Source organism: Amblyomma mixtum, chromosome 3 (assembly GCF_055824585.1).
Source record: "Amblyomma mixtum isolate Tamu chromosome 3, ASM5582458v1, whole genome shotgun sequence".
NCBI classification, from domain to species: domain Eukaryota; kingdom Metazoa; phylum Arthropoda; class Arachnida; order Ixodida; family Ixodidae; genus Amblyomma; species Amblyomma mixtum.
In genome coordinates, this window is record NC_143014.1 from 122161349 (window position 1) to 122178294 (window position 16946).

The window sequence follows — 16946 nt, forward strand, 5'->3', positions numbered from 1 at the left end:
AGTTATATCAGCTTGCCGATTTCTTTCACTTTATTTTGGTACCGCGAAATGGCCATTAATTGACGTGGCTCCACGCCACGTCGAGAAGGTTCAGTGCTGTCGCTGCTTCTTGCAAACATCTCGCATTGCACAATGAGCTAGGTAACAGTGCACACTTTAAAATCGGGATTCATTCCTTCAGTGCGAACTGATTCTGCTGCACAGGTTCGGCGTGCATGTTGCGAGACGAGGTAACGCGGGGCGGCACAAGTTACGCGGCGATACGAGACAAATCGCCTCGCAACTTGTCTCCCTTGAACATGATGCATGTTCGAAGTTTATCTTAACTGGTTAGTTAACATCGTTTCATTAGAACTGACTAGGCTGTGACGACAGCCTAGGGGCTCTGAGCGACAATTACCGGGTCGTGACCCCATCTTTCAGAACACTGACATAGTCTGAGCTGGGTAAATTTCACTTTTTTTTCTCTGACGTATCATTCGGGAATATGTTGGTAATAGGCTGCACATGTATGCATTCCAAAACTGATTATTCATTCGCTCTCTTTCTCCGCTTCTCACTTCTGCTGCTTGCGTTTTCTTGTCTACGTCCGTGTCGATCGGTTATTTCCTTCACCCGATTTCCGAGAAACAGTCCTGCCTTTCTTTTATCGACGCTGCTTTTGTACGTACACTTTCTCCTCTTCAGTCTTGTGTGTAACATATTTACTTGGCCGATTTATATAAGTTTTTTTAGTTCTCTAATCATTAACTACTACTGCTTTTCGAAACTCTGAGTTGCTGGCTAGGGAACTCGCCACTTCAGCCTCTCACACTCCATCGTCTGAAATAAACATTTTCTGAGCCCTTTTACAGCTCCGCCAGTAGTTGAGAATATTGCCTTCACGTGCAGGTCCCGTCAGCCGGCCCGTGACTGTGATTGGAAGAAGAGTGGCTGTGCCAAAAATCTCTAAGGACGACTTGGACATCGCTGGCCGAGCCAGTCTGAGTGTCGTCCGCGGAATAGAGGACGCCGAGAGAGCTCTACTGAATGATGGTGAGTGCCGCAGACCTAGCTGTGTGATTAGATACAATGTTTCCGTAGTGCCTGAAATATCGCGCGATTAATCTGCACGTACGACTCACGAGAGCCCAGCCTCACTATACACGCTGTGGCATTGTGCAGGACTCTCTTAGACACTTAGTAAATACCTCACTGCTTTAATTCAATCGTCAGCGTCATTTTTTGCAAACTTTTATTTTCTTATCGTGCCATAAATTGGTTACAGAAGGAACGATGCACTAAAAAGTACCTTCTGGTCTTGCCGAAGCTGATGCTTAAAGAATAATACACAATATCAAAACCAATCTTGGACAAATCTTGGAAGTTGAACGCCGGCATGCGATCAAATAAATACGAGGAATTTAGGGTTAAATACAAGGAACAAGTTCGACGGGCTTTGAATCCTTGGATATTTTCGTTTAAGGTCTTGCCATATACCTTTAAAGAAGGGGTTTTGCATTTACTCTCCGAGAATCCAGCATCGAGTTCAGTTAAGGAATGCGCTGGAGTGCATAATTTCATCGGATTAAAATGTAGACGCAGGGCAATGAAGAAACGCGTTTGAAGTCAGAGTTTGTCCGGCATGTCTATATTCCTTCTTTGCCCTGTGTCTAAATTTTGGTGCGCTAAATCTATGCATTCAAGCTACAGCAACCAACTATGCCGCCTTTGTTTTAACAAATTAGTGAAGGTGGTCTCTGTGGAAGAGAGCCAAATTTAGACAGCAAGAAATCACAGCGAACTGAGCGGTTTTCTGCTACAGGGGATTCCAAGATATTCCGGGAAGAAAAAGACGCATTTTCGATATCTTTTTTAAATTTATTGCGTTTTGCCAAACAAACAAAAGGCGCTTCCCTCCGCGAATTTTTAAAGGTTAAGGTTATGCCGTTACTCGATACACCTCATGGATTTATAGGAATTCCATTAGGTACGTATTAAGTTATTTTCCACTTGACACAAAGCATTCAAACCTTTTAGCACAATCTATTTTGAAGCCAGAGTAAATATTCCAATCCTTCAGCTGCACCCTCGCTTAACGGCTTACAAAAGTCATGTCTAAACCCCGTATGCTTTATCGTACGGGCAGCAAGTCGAGACAAGCGATTTCTTCACAATTTTTTTTTCTGTTAGGTGATTGTAGGGCTAAAATTTTTTACAAACATAAGCTGATCTTAGATTTAACCACAAAATGCCACTAAGGATCGAAAGCATGCGAAATGTTTTTCATCGCATTACAGTTGCGCAACAACTTTTTTGTATCCTATTTTAATCAGTGAATGCCTTCCAGACGTTGAATTGAGCAAACTAAGAGCTCCGAGATCAAGGAATAACATTTTTGACATACTAGACATTGAAGCGCAATATTTAAACGAATTAGGGTAAACTGCAAGCATAGCTCCGAGTTTCGCATTAAATGACTGAATATTATCTGCATGTTGCTGTCTTTTCAATGTTCCCTGCCCACCGTGTTTGCCCCTGTTTTTTCGCGTCCTGTTTCCGTCTCAGGGGCAGCGTCACGTAAATGCGACTCTTAGGTGTGATAGAGATTCGGTGCACAGCTGTCGCCACGCGAGGCGACAAAGTGCATGAGTAAATCTTCGCTTCACCGTTAATTTCATTTTAAAATGATGTAGCACATCATGAGGAAGTAAAGAATCTGCGCCAGAGTCGCCCCTTGCAACTTTACTGTGTCGGTCTACCAAGCATGATGCGACTTTAAAGCATCCGGCATACCAGTTCACTTCTCACGTTGTGGTCAACTGTGCACGGTCCCAGGTCTCTTTGCCAAGCGACACACGACCGCATCCCTGCACGCCGCCTTCTTCGGTTCCAAGCCGATCGTCCAGTCCCTGGGCAGGGACGGCCTCATCGGCCTCGAGGCCACGCGGCAACTCGCTCAAAGGTAGGTGCGCCCACAGCGGAGCCAGTTCTCCGCCGGCATAGGCATAAAAAGGAAGCAGTTAATTTCAACGCCTATGCGCTGGGCGTCACGCCCTGACAAAAATATGGAAAGTAACCGTCTACTCGGTGGCAGAAGGAAAACGAAACGGGCTGCGGAAAGGGTTATGGCAGAGACAGCGGGCGATCGACAGCCAATTTAAGGAAGCATGCTGCTAAGGGTGGATACGTCTTTACGCTGCAGTTCTTCCCATGCTTTGGCGGCGATGCCATCCATATCGCTTTTCTCCCTGCGACTGAATCCCTTGGTGAGTTCCCAGTGGCGCTGCCTTCTGCAGCAGCACCAGCAGTTATGTTGATGAAGACGAAGAAGCACTAGCTCGTATTGGCTTCGAGTACTCCAAGATCCCCCGCCGTGGGTATGTGCCATTCAGCCCGAGGACATCATCATCATCATCAAGATCTCGGCTGAGATTCGCAAAAGCTCTCATACGAAACGATGGTTCGTGACTGGCTGGGACCTTTCCCATCGGGTGACAAATTTGAGCGCTGGCCAACGACACTGTGTACTCGTGTAAGAGAGTTTTGCGAATACTGCTCCTGTTGGTACGACCCTTAACTGCTTTGCCGCCGTGGCTCCAGCGTCGCGGAGACAGCCAGGAGTTGCAGCGTTCAGTAAATGCGGACGGCCTCACGATCTCAGCCAGCTACAGATGGTGAGCTGTACTTCGACGCCCTCTGAGACCCTGCGACAGATGCTTACCTCGTGCAACTAGCCACAGCATGACACTGTATACCCTCACTGTGAGACTGACGAGCCCTACCAGCAGCCGCAATATCAGCGTCAAATGAAGTGCGAACAAGAAAAATGAAACGTGAACTGCAAGACGATATCATGTTAAGCACATAAAGCTCAGTACTAGCACAAATTTGTTTCACAACGGAGGCGCAAAGACTGTGCAAGTGCTAATCAACCGCGTCTGTATTTCCTCTCGAGAGATACAGGCGCTTTTGTGTTGGGAATTTCAGTTCTCTTATTCGCGTTTCATTTGATGCTGATGGCACATGCCTACTTAACGACACGTTCCGAGGCGCAATGTACGTCAAGAGCTCCACTCTGTGGTTCAGGCATTGAAGGTTTGCTGCACGCCGGTACATCACTGGCACCGTAAAGCACGTTGCTGGGGTAGTTGGTTCATACTTGCGCAAGTAAACTTAGTAGCACAAAAAAAAAAGAAACAAGGGGAAGACGAAATTTCTCATGGGCGAAAAATTCCGCGGAAATTCTTTCTTCACCTCGCAGGTCGAACAAACGCAGCATACTGCTCGCAATAACCGGCGGCCCACAAGATGGTGAGCCTGTATGTTCTGAACTAGAACCAGGGCGAGACAGTGATTACCTCAGAATGAAAGGGAGAACGCGCTGACAGCACCGCAACTGCTTAGCCTGATGCTAGCACGAGAACATCGGTCAGCAGTCGCAGGATGCTGAGGGGGGAATGTCAGACTACAGACAGGGTAAGGGAGAAACGCAGCTACTCCGGACGCAGTAACCGTCAAAAAAAATGGCGAAGCGGTAGGTTAAAAGGGTGAGACGGTAGACACAATGCCTTCCACTACGAATGTTGCAGCCAGCCACCCTTAAGATATCGTTGTCTAGAAATGAGCAGCGGAGTAAGGATGGCTAGAGGAGTGGCAGGCACAGGCTCATCGGATTCGTGCGCCGAGCTCAGTGAGCCGCCTCCCGCTTTCGAATGCATCCCCGCGGTCACAGAACTGTCCCACGCTGTCAGCTCGCGCTAGGCTTGGTGGGATGCTGCGAACGCACGCTATGCACATATCTGAGTATGACGTTCTCAAGCCTCTCTGATTTTCCGCGGTTGCGACACAAGTCTGACACGGTGAGCCTGAATCGAGCTTTGCGCGTCTGCGTTCATACGCGGCCTACGCGGTTCAGAAAGAGCAGCCCCGGACTTTTATTTCGTGGCAGCCAAGGCGGATCTCGGCAATCTCCTTGTATGCAGTGCGCGGTGCGAGGGTCCAGGTGCTGCACGGCAAGAGGCAGCCAGATCTAGCGGTTTTCCGTTTCCGTCAACGGTGCCAAGGGCAGCGTCGCTGCAAGGTCATTGTCCCGCGGGCCGCGTCTTCGGGATACCCTTCGGCTTCGGCCGTATTATAAATGTCCGCACTTTTTATGACAGTGGCGTCGGAGGTGCACGTATGTCGCCCACTTGACTGCAGCCCTTGTACCCTACGAATGTGAGGATGCGCTAGCAGCAGAGGCCGTGCACGTTGTGTGCACCGCTGCCTCGACACGTGTCGCTGCTATAAAATAGAAAGCGGAGGATATGCTAAGATAGCCGCACCTGTCAGAGCGGCGCACCCCGCGTCTCCTCTGCGCCGCCTCAAGTTCGTGTGCGCTGTGGGCGGAAGTTCCTTTCCTCACCATTTCCTACCTACGCGAAGCGTACAAGGTGACTTTGACCTGTCGGTGGCGGTGCTGGGCTGGCCACCACACCAAAGCTTCTAGTCATTTTTTTTATATCTATACTTTTCGAGCAGGAAAGCTGCAACTGAGACTAAACGAATATTTAGCTTACCTGCCTCAGTCATTTATTTATTCATGGTCGTAAATTGCGCTCAGAGGGCATTAGAATAGGAGGGCATGTTACAAAAAGTGACGTGTAAAACAAGCCACAATCGTCAAAATGATCATCACGAACGGCAAGTCGTCAAGGTAACAGTGGAACAGTCAAGTGAGAAGACGGTAAGCAGCCCCGGCACAGACAACTCGCCAGCAGTATATTGAGCAAAAAAAAAAAAAAAGCAGAAAAGCAGGAATACAATCTTTGCACTGAAGCCCGTAGAAGCTGCGTCAGCAGAACTGGAAAAGTGTCGTCAGTCGCTGAGACGACACATTCTGCTAGTCTGTTCCATTGTTTTATTGTTCGTGGTAAAAATGACGATTGGTATACAGATGTGCGGCAGGCTACTTCCCATTTGTGGAACTGTAGTCTTTCCTCGCGGAGATAAACGTAGGTGGTTTTAGATAAAGATCGCGATCAACTGAAACCTTTCTTCACGCTATTCGCTTCAGCAATGTAAGCATGGATACGAAACGGCGTGTTTCGAGAGGGTGCCAAGAAAGCGCTTCCTTCAATGCGGTAACGCTAGTGATATACATGTAGGAATTAGTCACAAGACGTGCGCCCCTATTTTGAACAGCTTATAATTTATTTATAAGTGTAGTGTAATTAGGGTGCCAGACTGCGGCGGCCTATTCTAGGATGAAGCGGACATTAGTAAAATATTAAAAAAATATAAAATATAGTAAAATATAAAGTTTCTTTAACATCACCAGGGGTGGCCCTGAAATTGCGCTTGATGAAATTAAGTGCACGGCCAGCGTTCATAGTTACATATTCTACGTGTTTGTTCCATGTGAGGTTTGAAGAAAATGTTATGCCAAGGTATTCAACGCTATCTGCCAAAATTATATTTTTTATCCAAGTAATACATTGCCTCCACAATTGTGGAGGCAATGTATAGTTACGTATTCTACGTGTTTATTCCATGTGAGGAGCCTCCGCGGGGGCTCAGTGGTCGCGGTGCTCGGCTGCTGACCCGAAAGACGCGGGTTCTATCCCGGCCGCGGCGGTCGAATTTCGATGGAGGCGAAATTCTAGAGGCCCGTGTACTGTGCGATGTCAGTGCACGTTAAAGAACCCCAGGCGGTCGGAATTTCCGGAGCCCTTCACTACGGCGTCCCTCATAGCCTGAGTCGCATTGGGACGCTAAACCCCAATAAACCAAACCACTCCATGTGAGGTTTGAAGAAAATATTATGTCGAGGTATTTAACGCTATCAGCCAACATTATATTTTCTTTATCCAAGTAATACACTGACTCCATATTTGTGGAGGCCAAGAGAGAGGCACATGAAGTGCAAATTATGAAAACAGGAGTTTCAAGAAAACCTGAGTCTGATGAACATTCTGGGGTTTTTTTGCGCAAAAGACACGACACAAAAGAAACGAGGCAGACAGGACAAGCGCTTACTAACAATTCAGGTGTATATTGACGGAACATTTGCTTAAATACAGCAGCTGCTCTTATCAAACAAGAAGAGAGAAAGAAGAGATTCACATACATACATATCAGATCAGCACAAACACCTGAGTTGTTAGTAAGCGCTTGTCCTGTCTACCTCGTTTCTTTTGTGTCGTGTCTTTTGCGCAAAAAAACCCAGAATGCTTAGGCACCAACTAGCCTGCAAAAGCATACTCGCAAATCTGATGAACATCATCGATGAGGATAATTTCATCAATGCATCATAACTGTCACCTCGCTACATTCTTTGAACTGTCACAAAAATAATTCGGGTTTGTGAGGTAGCACAGTCGCTCCCATCACTCCTACACATCAAAAAGAAAAAAAAAACGCATAAGTAAAAACAAACAAAAAATACGACACTGAGGAATTACACTAAAACTAGTGTTGAGCGCATAAAAATGTAGCTCGATTCGTTTTTGCATTTGCGACCTCGTCAGAACAGAAAGCATATGGCGACAGCCATTGTAGAAAATGGTTTCTTCGCTAGCGCAGCAAGGCGAAGTACAGGGCATTCTTCGAGCTTTTATGAAAGCCGCCACACTGCAAGTGACTTTCGTCTCACAGGTTCAACCTGGACTCTACACAAGGTCGGGACGGGCTGCAAAGGTTCAACATCCAAAACACGGTGATCGCCGATGCTTGTCCAAAGATTCCCCGCTGCCCGTCTACGAAGTACAGGTCCGCCGACGGCCTCTGCAACAATCTCCAAAATCGAGAGTGGGGAAAGTCACTGACCGCCTTCGAGAGGTTCATGCCGCCCAGTTATGCCGACGGTGAGCGTACATGATCAAATACGAGAGTCTAACAACGCTCGCTGTAAATCGGTAAAAAATACTTGTACATTCAAATATTTGCAGCACATAATAGTTCGTCAAACAAACAAGCTCCAACGCTTCCAGCCTCGGTACTGCAAATCACTGTTGTTTTAGATGTGTGCTGACCTCTTAACATGACTACTACTTTGGTATTCGCCCAAAGCAACGATGCGAACCGTGCATCACATTGCCACTGCATAGCTTCATCTCATGAGCCGGTAAGGCTAACGCAAGTCGCACACAGCGTGATGCCCCAGAGACGCTGTCAACGTGCTGAGACTTGGCAGTGAAAAGCTTCGTGTTAGAAAACGACCGAAATGAAACAGCACACAGGTGCCGCATCTTTATACAACACCCGCATTTACAACCTCATCCTAAAAGTGCAACGCAGGCCATTATATTTCGTAGGGAAGATTGGTGATGTTTTTAACATTGGACGCTTTTTGAGACTTGTCGCTGTAGGCCGCGTTTATGGGCGTATACCGAACCATAGACGTGTCAAAAGTAGCGGCCGTTCTCTCCACCAGTTGGGGTATTTCATCATCTCTTAGTGCCCGGCTGACGTTACCTTCATTGCAGGTCTCACGCTCCCTCGAGTCGGCGTCGACGGAAACGAGCTTCCCAATCCCAGAAAGATCTCCGTGGCTGCCGATCCCGACGCTGATTTCCCCAACGAGAGGAACACGCTTATGCTCATGCAGTTCGCCCAGTTCGTAGACCACGACCTCACGCTGACTGGAGTGTCGCGATGTGAGTGGTTTCGGCGAACACGACTGCGCCCTTTCGTTCTGTTTCACTTTAATTTTTCGCTTTGAACAAGGGCGACCTTCACGAGAAGGTTTCATTACAAATAAGAGTGAGTCAAACAGCGTTTCAATGAGACAATGACATTGCACGGACAGTGACACCAAATAAGTTCACACAGCAGACTCGGCTAAGAGGTTATTCAGCTCCCCTTCCCTTAATGCCCTTGTTGAAGCTCACTTGCCGCTATGCTAGCATAGAAGGAGCTGTACCAACGCTTGCAGATATACTTCCATAGCCTTTTTTTTTTTTACTCTTACCAGCAATAATGGCTTCGCTATCCCTCCGCCCCCTCCCCCCATAGTCGAACAATTTTATGAAGTGGAAGATCTTGGACGAACTGTTTTTTTTTCTACTGCTCTTTGATAAGCAGTGCTATCTGATTATGAGCACGACCATGCTCTTGGTTCCGCATAGCCACCTCGCTCTGATGTAGTGCGATATCTCCTCAGCAGACTCATCTTCCAGCAAGTGGTTCCGCCGTACTAATTTCATGGCTCACGCGTCGCTCCTCCCTCGCAGTCCGCAACGGCTCAGCCATCACGTGCTGTGACGAGGAACTGATACAGAACCCGACCAAGCGCCACTATGCCTGCATGCCGATCGAGCTGCCTGCCGACGACCACTTCTACGCCCAGTTCAGGCTGCGCTGCCTAGAGTTCGTGCGTTCTGTGCCCGCGCCGAGGCCCAAGTGTACGCTTGGTGAGTACGGTCGCTTCTGCCGTGCTTACGGGGCTATCACCTGCACCTCTTCTGGATATTTAAACAATGTATCCCTAAGAGTGGCTACATCACAAGAAGCAGCTGTTACAGTGCGTGAAACGCTGAAAAATAAACTCGGCATATGAGAACGCCCATAAAGTACAGCGTTTTTTTCCTGCGCAGTTGGTGCAAGTAAATATTTTGGAACACAAGTACTTGTTTGAATACATATTACTGCAATGTGAAACTGGCCAGATTAGATTACAACAACAGTTGAAAAGTAACGTCTGATTCTCGTAACTTACTGCCTCGAACGACAATTCATGCAATTTTCGTCTTTCTGTGAGTACTTGTACTTGAGTCGTTTTACTCCACTCAGCCATTTTGTTCGATCTTTCTTTCTGGTGTAATGAATGTATTTATTTATTCGTGAAATGAATGGACCCAGCCTTGTGATTGTGCAAGGAGTTTCGGTATGCGGGAGAACGTTGTTTACATTGTCCCCTAGACATAGGCCCTTGCAGGTTATGCCAGTTAAGTAAAGTTGCCAGGTTTAGGTAAGGTTGGGTAAGGTTAGATCAGATTGAGCATAATAATCTTTAACTTTTTCAGAAGCTGAGGAAAAGTGAGAGAAAACTACGCCCGAGCTTTTTGGATAAAGCCTACCAGAAAATTCGAAATTATTTTCTTAATGTGGTTCATTACACCCTTGTGTTGTCGAATCGGAAATATGATCCTGAGCGTCTCTCACAACAGAAGAAGCTAGCTTATGCGTTGTTAATTCGGCAGAGGAATGCCATCGGAAATTTCCGAATCTAATTGTTTCCGCCTGCCCTGTGTTGCTTGGCAAACTTTGTTGGCAGAAAACAATTCTTCATTAAAAAAAGAGCGGGGGGAGGGGGGGGGAGGTATGCAAAGAACTATCTAATGAAACACATGCATTCCCGAAGAACTGATCGTTTCTCGCTTTTATTTCCGCAGGACCTCGGGAACAGCTTAACCAGCTCACAGCGTACATGGATGCATCTAACATTTACGGCTCAACAGAAGAAGAAGCAAAGGCCTTGCGAAGCTTCAGAGACGGTACGGGCATGGTGTGTTGAAAAACAAGCGTCTCACGGGGAAAATTATTCCACTGGCTGATGCCTGAACTCGCCGCACTTGGCCATTGCAGGTCGTCTGGCATCCACATTCTTCAGCAGAGACGAACTGCTGCCCCGGCAGACGGACAGCTCACAGGAGTGCAACGAACAGGGCACGGACTTCATCTGCTTCCGAGCAGGTGAGCGGCCTCCTCAGCGCGTACCACACATGTCGCATCGACTACTCCAAGCTAGTTCAAACTGATTTCCGCTTCTGTTTCATCACAACTAATCCATCAGTGGAAACTTGGTTTGAGAGCCTCACGTTGTCTAACGGCCAATATCTAAGCCATTTTGGTTGAAATGAAAACTTTTTCTGGCAACTATTTCGGTTTCAAGTCACTTCTCACGAAATTCTACTGCCGACCCTTAAGCACCAAGAATATGCACCAATGAGGAAGCTCAAGTAACCATCAAATCAGGTTAGCAAGGTAGCGCGGTAGTGGATCTTGTGGGTTTATACGTGGGCACAGGCCACCACCCACCGCGGGTTCGAGCTTCGCGCGAGCCAAGGGCCCCGATCAGCCGTCACCACACACACACTGGGACACCGCTGCAGCGCACTCAACCTCCGCTGGGAGGAGAGCGATTCGCCTCAAAGAAATAGGCCTCCAAGTTCACAAAGGAGACGTTTATTCACGTCGTCCTCCAGCTGATACACACACACTCAATAGTCACCCCGTCCCGGGGGCGCGCGAGGAGCAAGGCTCCGCTGCGCGCACGAAGCGACTCGAGTAATGCGTGCCGCTAGCACGCCGCTGCAGGAGAATGTCCCCGCGGCAGTGCTGTGATCTCGCTCTCGTGTCGGCCGTTGGGCCGGTTGCGAGAGGGAGTGGGCAAACAATGCAAGGTACGCCTGTCGGAGGTGGCTGGACCCCCCTAGACAGGCTCGAGCCGCTGCAGGTCAGAGGACACGTGCGGGCGAGCTCGAGTATATGCACTGGTCCGAGCGGCAAAGGCCGGCAGGGACAAACAGTAACGTACGCACCTTACGCTGTCTCGGAGGGATCTCTCTCTGGGCCCCGCTCGGACGGTCGCGCGGTGCGCGGCCGCCCAAAGCGGGTCCCGAATTCCCGCCAAAAATCACCAATGGCAAAGGCCGTTGGGGAGCCGGGGCGGAGCTGTGGCCAAATGACAGTGTTTAGTCACCTAGCCGCCTCTCCACCGCCTGAGGCGGGAGCAAGGGAGAGAGGAGAAACAACGCGGGAAGCCGGCACAGCCGCGCAAAGGCAACGGCGGAAAGCCAGGATTCCCACAATCTTACTCACGGAATCTTGAGACATGATAGATCTTGGCTCGAATGTGCTTCGGAGGGTTGCAACCCGCGCTGTGGACCTGCTCTTGGCCCTCTGCAGGCGACGAGCGTGTGAACGAGCAGCTCAGCCTGACGGCGATGCACACGCTGTGGCTGCGCGAGCACAACCGCGTGGCGGCCGAGCTTCACCGCCTGAACCCGGGCTGGAAGGACGAGATCCTCTACCAGGAGGCCCGGCGCATCGTGGCCGCAGAGTTCCAGCACATTGCCTTCAACGAATTCCTGCCTATCCTGCTCGGTAAGTACTCTATATGTTGCTCTTTGTACATGTAAACCCAGATGCGTTGCCTCACCGTCTTGCAGGCGCCGGCACACACACGCGATTAGCCAAGACCTGAGACAATGGAGACACTAAATACCGAACACTGTAGGCAAGGAAGGGTACTTGGTGAAAGGCGCTCAGCGCATTCACTCAGGAGTTGCGCTGCTTGCGTAGTCTTTGCGCTGTTTGCGTAGTCTTCTGGCGGCAAAAATCGGAGCTGCAAGCATCGAAAGCTCGAGGGAACGGACCGCTGCGGCTAATGCACCGGCTATCGCCAGTTGTCGTCGGCCCGTAGTAAACGCAGTGACGTCCCGCCTCATCCGATCACTATATCAATATGCGCTTCGTCGTTGCAGCGAAAATGGCATAATTGAGAGCCACGCATTTAAGTGGTGAACGCAACGCGAAAGAAGACTAGGCGAAAAACATACGACAGAACAGCTGCTGGCAGGCGTGTGGGGTTAAGAATGGTAGTCCTGTGGTGCCAACGAAAAAAAAAAAAAAAAACCTTTTGTGTGATTCAGTTCGCCGCGCAGTCTCCGCATCCGTAAACCACCTTTCATACGGGATATGTGCACGGGAGGAGAGCGATGAAGTAAAGTCGGGAATAGTTCACAGAAAAGGCCTGAAATTTGTACGCTGGCAGTGTCTTGATCTTGGGATTGGTTTGGTTTATTGGGGTTTAACGTCCCAAAGCAACTCAGGCTATGAGGGACGCCGTAGTGAAGGGCTCCGGAAATTTCGACCACCTGGGGTTCTTTAACGTGCACTGACATCGCTAAGCACACGGGTCTCTAGAATTTCGCATCCATCGAAATTCGGCCTCCGCAGCCGGGATCGAACCCGCGTCTTTCGGGGCAGTAGCCGAGCGCCGTAACCGGCAACTTGATCTTGGGAGATATCGTGAAAAACTGAGCCAACTCTATTTTTGGCTGAAAAGGGGAAAACGTGAAAAATTCACGCTTTTAGATTCGAGCAGAAAGGAGAGCGACCTACTTCATGTCGAGTTAACTTGCGGGTGTTTTCTCAAGAAATGGAGTTTCGGAGCGGTTTACTGCCGAAGCATTTGATTCGTCGGCCTCCTCCTCTCTTCTGCTTGGAATGCCTCACTTTGCTGTTACCTCAGGAAAAAAAAACGAAAAAAAAAAGACGGCGCTTACCTTTTCATCTGCCATCTCACCATGCTAAGTATGCGTTCGTTGGTGCTTCATTATAACAGCGCACGCAACGCTTGGACTTTTTCGCAACTCTTTGCTTCGCACTTTGAAGGTATAGCCGGAGCTTAGGGTCGAAAGGCCTATCTTGCTCGCAAACGCATGAGTGGAACGGGCTCTGATCACACCGCGGCGAAACCTGACGACATTTGTCGCGCACACTTCCGGGAGCTTCGGTGAGGAAAATGCGCTCGAGCGCGCACTTGCGGAGTCCGCTCGCCTTTTGCGGAGCCGCCTTCTTGACTTCAGTGGGCTAGTGGAATTGGTTTTAAGCGCGGAAAGGCAGCGCAGGAAGGGACGAAGTTGACAGGAGAGAGCGCACTGTACTGTCAACTTCGTTCCTTCCTGCGCCATGGGTTTCTGCGCTTTTAACTAATTCTAGTAATCCACTAACCAGCCAGCAAAAACGCCCTCGCGGCAACTCAGTGGGCGAGGACTTAGGCCACGCTCGTGGCACCTGTTTGCACAGCATGTCCGTGTCAAGATTCGCGCAGAAATTGTCCTTGCTGCTCTTGTTGACCAGTCCATGGTCTGTGGTAGCGGGCAGTCTCCTCGGTGGTCTGTGCGCCGTTTTCGCATGCAGAGCTCGAACGTCGTGTTTGTCAGCCGTTAACTTGACGCAGTTAAAAAGTTGTGGACGATTAAACCGGCACCTGAGAAAGTAGCTATTGAATACAAACGTAAGCTACTTTTCGACTTACTGTGCGTCGCGGCCGCGAAAATGAGATAAATTAAAAGAACGGGGCCTCGTCTACTTATACGCCTTCAAAGCTGAGCCGACAGCTCATCACAATCGTTAGTGAGCCGCTGGTGATGGTATGGTTTTCACCGAACTTAACAGCCTTACAAAGTTATTGTGATTTAGGCGGTTTATTTCTTTACTGGAGTAACCTTAGGCTGCTAAGCACTGTGATTTCGATGCACGCCATAAAATAAGCTAGCGTGTGCCAATCTACACCAATCTTTCCTTCGAAGTTTCTCGTGTTCTGTGGTGTAGCTGACCGAAAGCTGTAAATTCCGTGTTTTCACGTTTTTTTCTCGTTGTAATAAAAATGTGATATAGAAGCCCTTGTGAGATGAAATAGTGACGACATCACCGCCTCTTTCTTCTCGTCTTCTCTATTTCTCTCCTTCTTACACGCGCACACAGGAATCATAAAACAGGATTTATAACGTAATTAAAAAATAAAGCTTTTTATTTTGTTTCATCAAAGCATTGGACTTCCATCATACATGCCACCCGTGAGTGCAGCAGCTCTCGAAGCACATGAGATTACGACGTGCAGCGACACCGAGAAGCACTTTGATATGCTCCGTCTTGTTTACGTTCACTGAAAGCACATGGCACGCTGTACTATAGTGCAGAAGCACTTTACTTGACAAGCAGACGACGGTTAGACTGAGAGAAGATACGCTTTTTTTTTGTTGTTTTCCTCGCCCTTAGAGTGCCTAATTCGCCCGCGAACGAAACCTCGTCTGTATTGTTCTGTGGCGAACGCCTATTGTAATCCTTCGATTCGCAGGCCGAAATGTGATGGAACAGTTCGACCTGCTGCTGACGCCTTACGGGTACAGCCACAGCTACGACCCGGAGCTGAACGCCGGCATCGGCAACGTGTTTGCCGCCGCCGCGTACCGGTACGGACACACTCTTGTGCAGGTCAGTGGTCAAATGCTTCGATAAGGCGTATCAGGCTTCCTCATGTATCAGTTGCTGAACCTCGGAAAGTCAACACAGGCAACAAACTTCAGCCATCACATGCGCGCGCCACTTGGGCAGTGGTCGATATGTGACGGGCTGCGGACTGGGCGAACTGCAATTGGTTGTCTCGAGAGCTCGAGTGACGCTTTCCGAGGCGGAGGCTGTTCCCTGCAGTGTCGACTGGGAACACCCCAGGCGTTGCGAGGTTCGGCATTTGAGAGCGGTGGCAGGCGCACACTTGGCATGCCACCCGGGTGCTCATTACAGGGCCTACAGAGAAGCGTAAGGCCGGTCGCACACAAACAGGGATGTATCTCTGAAGGAAAAGCTTCACCCCAGCGACAACACCAAGTCGCAGGGATATCCTAATTATAGACAGATATGCTAACACATTTGAGTACTTGCGAGGTACGTCCGTGGCAAGTCCTTGCTTTAGCTGCCCTCACAAGTTATACGTGGATATCCCGCTTAAGTGATATTACGGACTTGATACGTATATTCTATGTTATACATATCTTAGATGTGCACAGGTGCGAGCCCGACCATCTATCACCTTTTATGGGAGTGCGTCGGACTACAACGGATCCGCGCCCAGCACATTATCACGGATATTCGCTGCCTACGGGATTGGATTATGGCCCGGAACTCTGCTGGCGCCAAAGACGCGCTCCCTTCCTTGTGGGCCTTTGTGCGCGCTACCGGCGTCTACCGCCGCATGTGACCTTCTACCTAACTCCCTCTCCCATTAGCTAGGCCACTGAGCTATCCCCCTTAAAATAACGGGTTCCATTTAATCAATTCTTTCTGTAAGATGTCCTGACACGTTATCCGCTGGATATTCCGTTCGGGTGATATCACGGACATTTACTTGAATCACGTCCCATTACATATGATTAATGTTCTTGACAAAGATGGCAGAGCAGACTTTTATGTTTTTTTTTTCTAATAGAACATACCTGCAACTTGGTCTGCTCATTTTCATTTCTTGTTTGTGTCATCACAGATTCATAATTAAATGAAATATTGCTTAATGTGCAAGAGCCACTGGCTCCGAAAGGAGGATCTTCGATTTTGAGTATATAAGTTCGCAGGAATTCTTCGTTCTGTGGTTGTATGTTCAGTATGTTTGTGCTGCATGACTGTTTTGAAGCGTTTCTGTAGCCTGATCTCTGTTTCGCATATGCTTGTTGTTAGACGTGCTCGCCGTGACAGCCGGTGATGCTATGCAGATTTTAACCACAGAAATGTCAGCACTGGGCCAAGCAACTAAACCACTGTAATCAGCTGTAATCAATTTCTTTCTTCACGTCTAAATCGTAGAAAATGTAAATTAGGTCTTCAGAATATTTTTCACATGAGCCGAGCAAGTTTGTTTTTCTTGGGCTCATAAAAATTATCAGAGAAATTTACCATTATTTGACCAATAACCAATATGCCCATAAGACCTATAAAAATCCTCAGGGAGTCCCTACGGACCTCGCTTGGGTACAGAGAGCGAGTGCGGTAAAAAGGATATGCGAGGGATGTCCGCGGGAGTTTTTCCTCACTTCCTGGGGATATCCTCATGTCCTTTCAAGACTTAGCAGGCACATCACATGGATGTTATTGTTGTCACTGGGGCTAACCGACTACGGTTACGCCAATATCGCTGGAGTGCCAGAATACCGTCAGTGTTGCACAAGAGGCAAAGGTTGCGAGAAAAATGCAAGGCGGAGAACAGTGTATCTATATATGTCGCCATCGAACACAGTTTTATGTGGAGGGGAACATAAGAAGTGAGTGTTCCGTCGCTGAGAAAAAAATCGAAGAAAAATTCTCTCGACCAAACCGCTTGCTTTTTAGCGCTCAAATCTCGCACAGTGGTGAACTTTAGTGGTAATTTTTGCTTTATACTATGGTTGGGTAGGGTGCTTGCCTGAATCGACGAGTATTAACCA

The 16946-nt window shown here is 48.6% G+C and overlaps 1 protein-coding gene across 1 annotated transcript in view; it reads left to right on the forward strand.

The window, feature by feature from the left end:
* Positions 1-16946, forward strand: part of LOC149351658 (immunomodulatory peroxidase-like) — a 34835-nt gene that overhangs the window by 6407 nt on the left and 11482 nt on the right. Inside the window, exons 4-12 of the mRNA XM_089580994.1 lie at positions 892-1035; positions 2818-2944; positions 7618-7826; positions 8448-8618; positions 9195-9374; positions 10356-10457; positions 10549-10656; positions 11872-12069; positions 14831-14967. Coding sequence (XP_089437120.1) covers positions 892-1035; positions 2818-2944; positions 7618-7826; positions 8448-8618; positions 9195-9374; positions 10356-10457; positions 10549-10656; positions 11872-12069; positions 14831-14967 — 1376 coding nt within the window. The remainder of the gene's footprint in view (positions 1-891; positions 1036-2817; positions 2945-7617; positions 7827-8447; positions 8619-9194; positions 9375-10355; positions 10458-10548; positions 10657-11871; positions 12070-14830; positions 14968-16946) is intronic.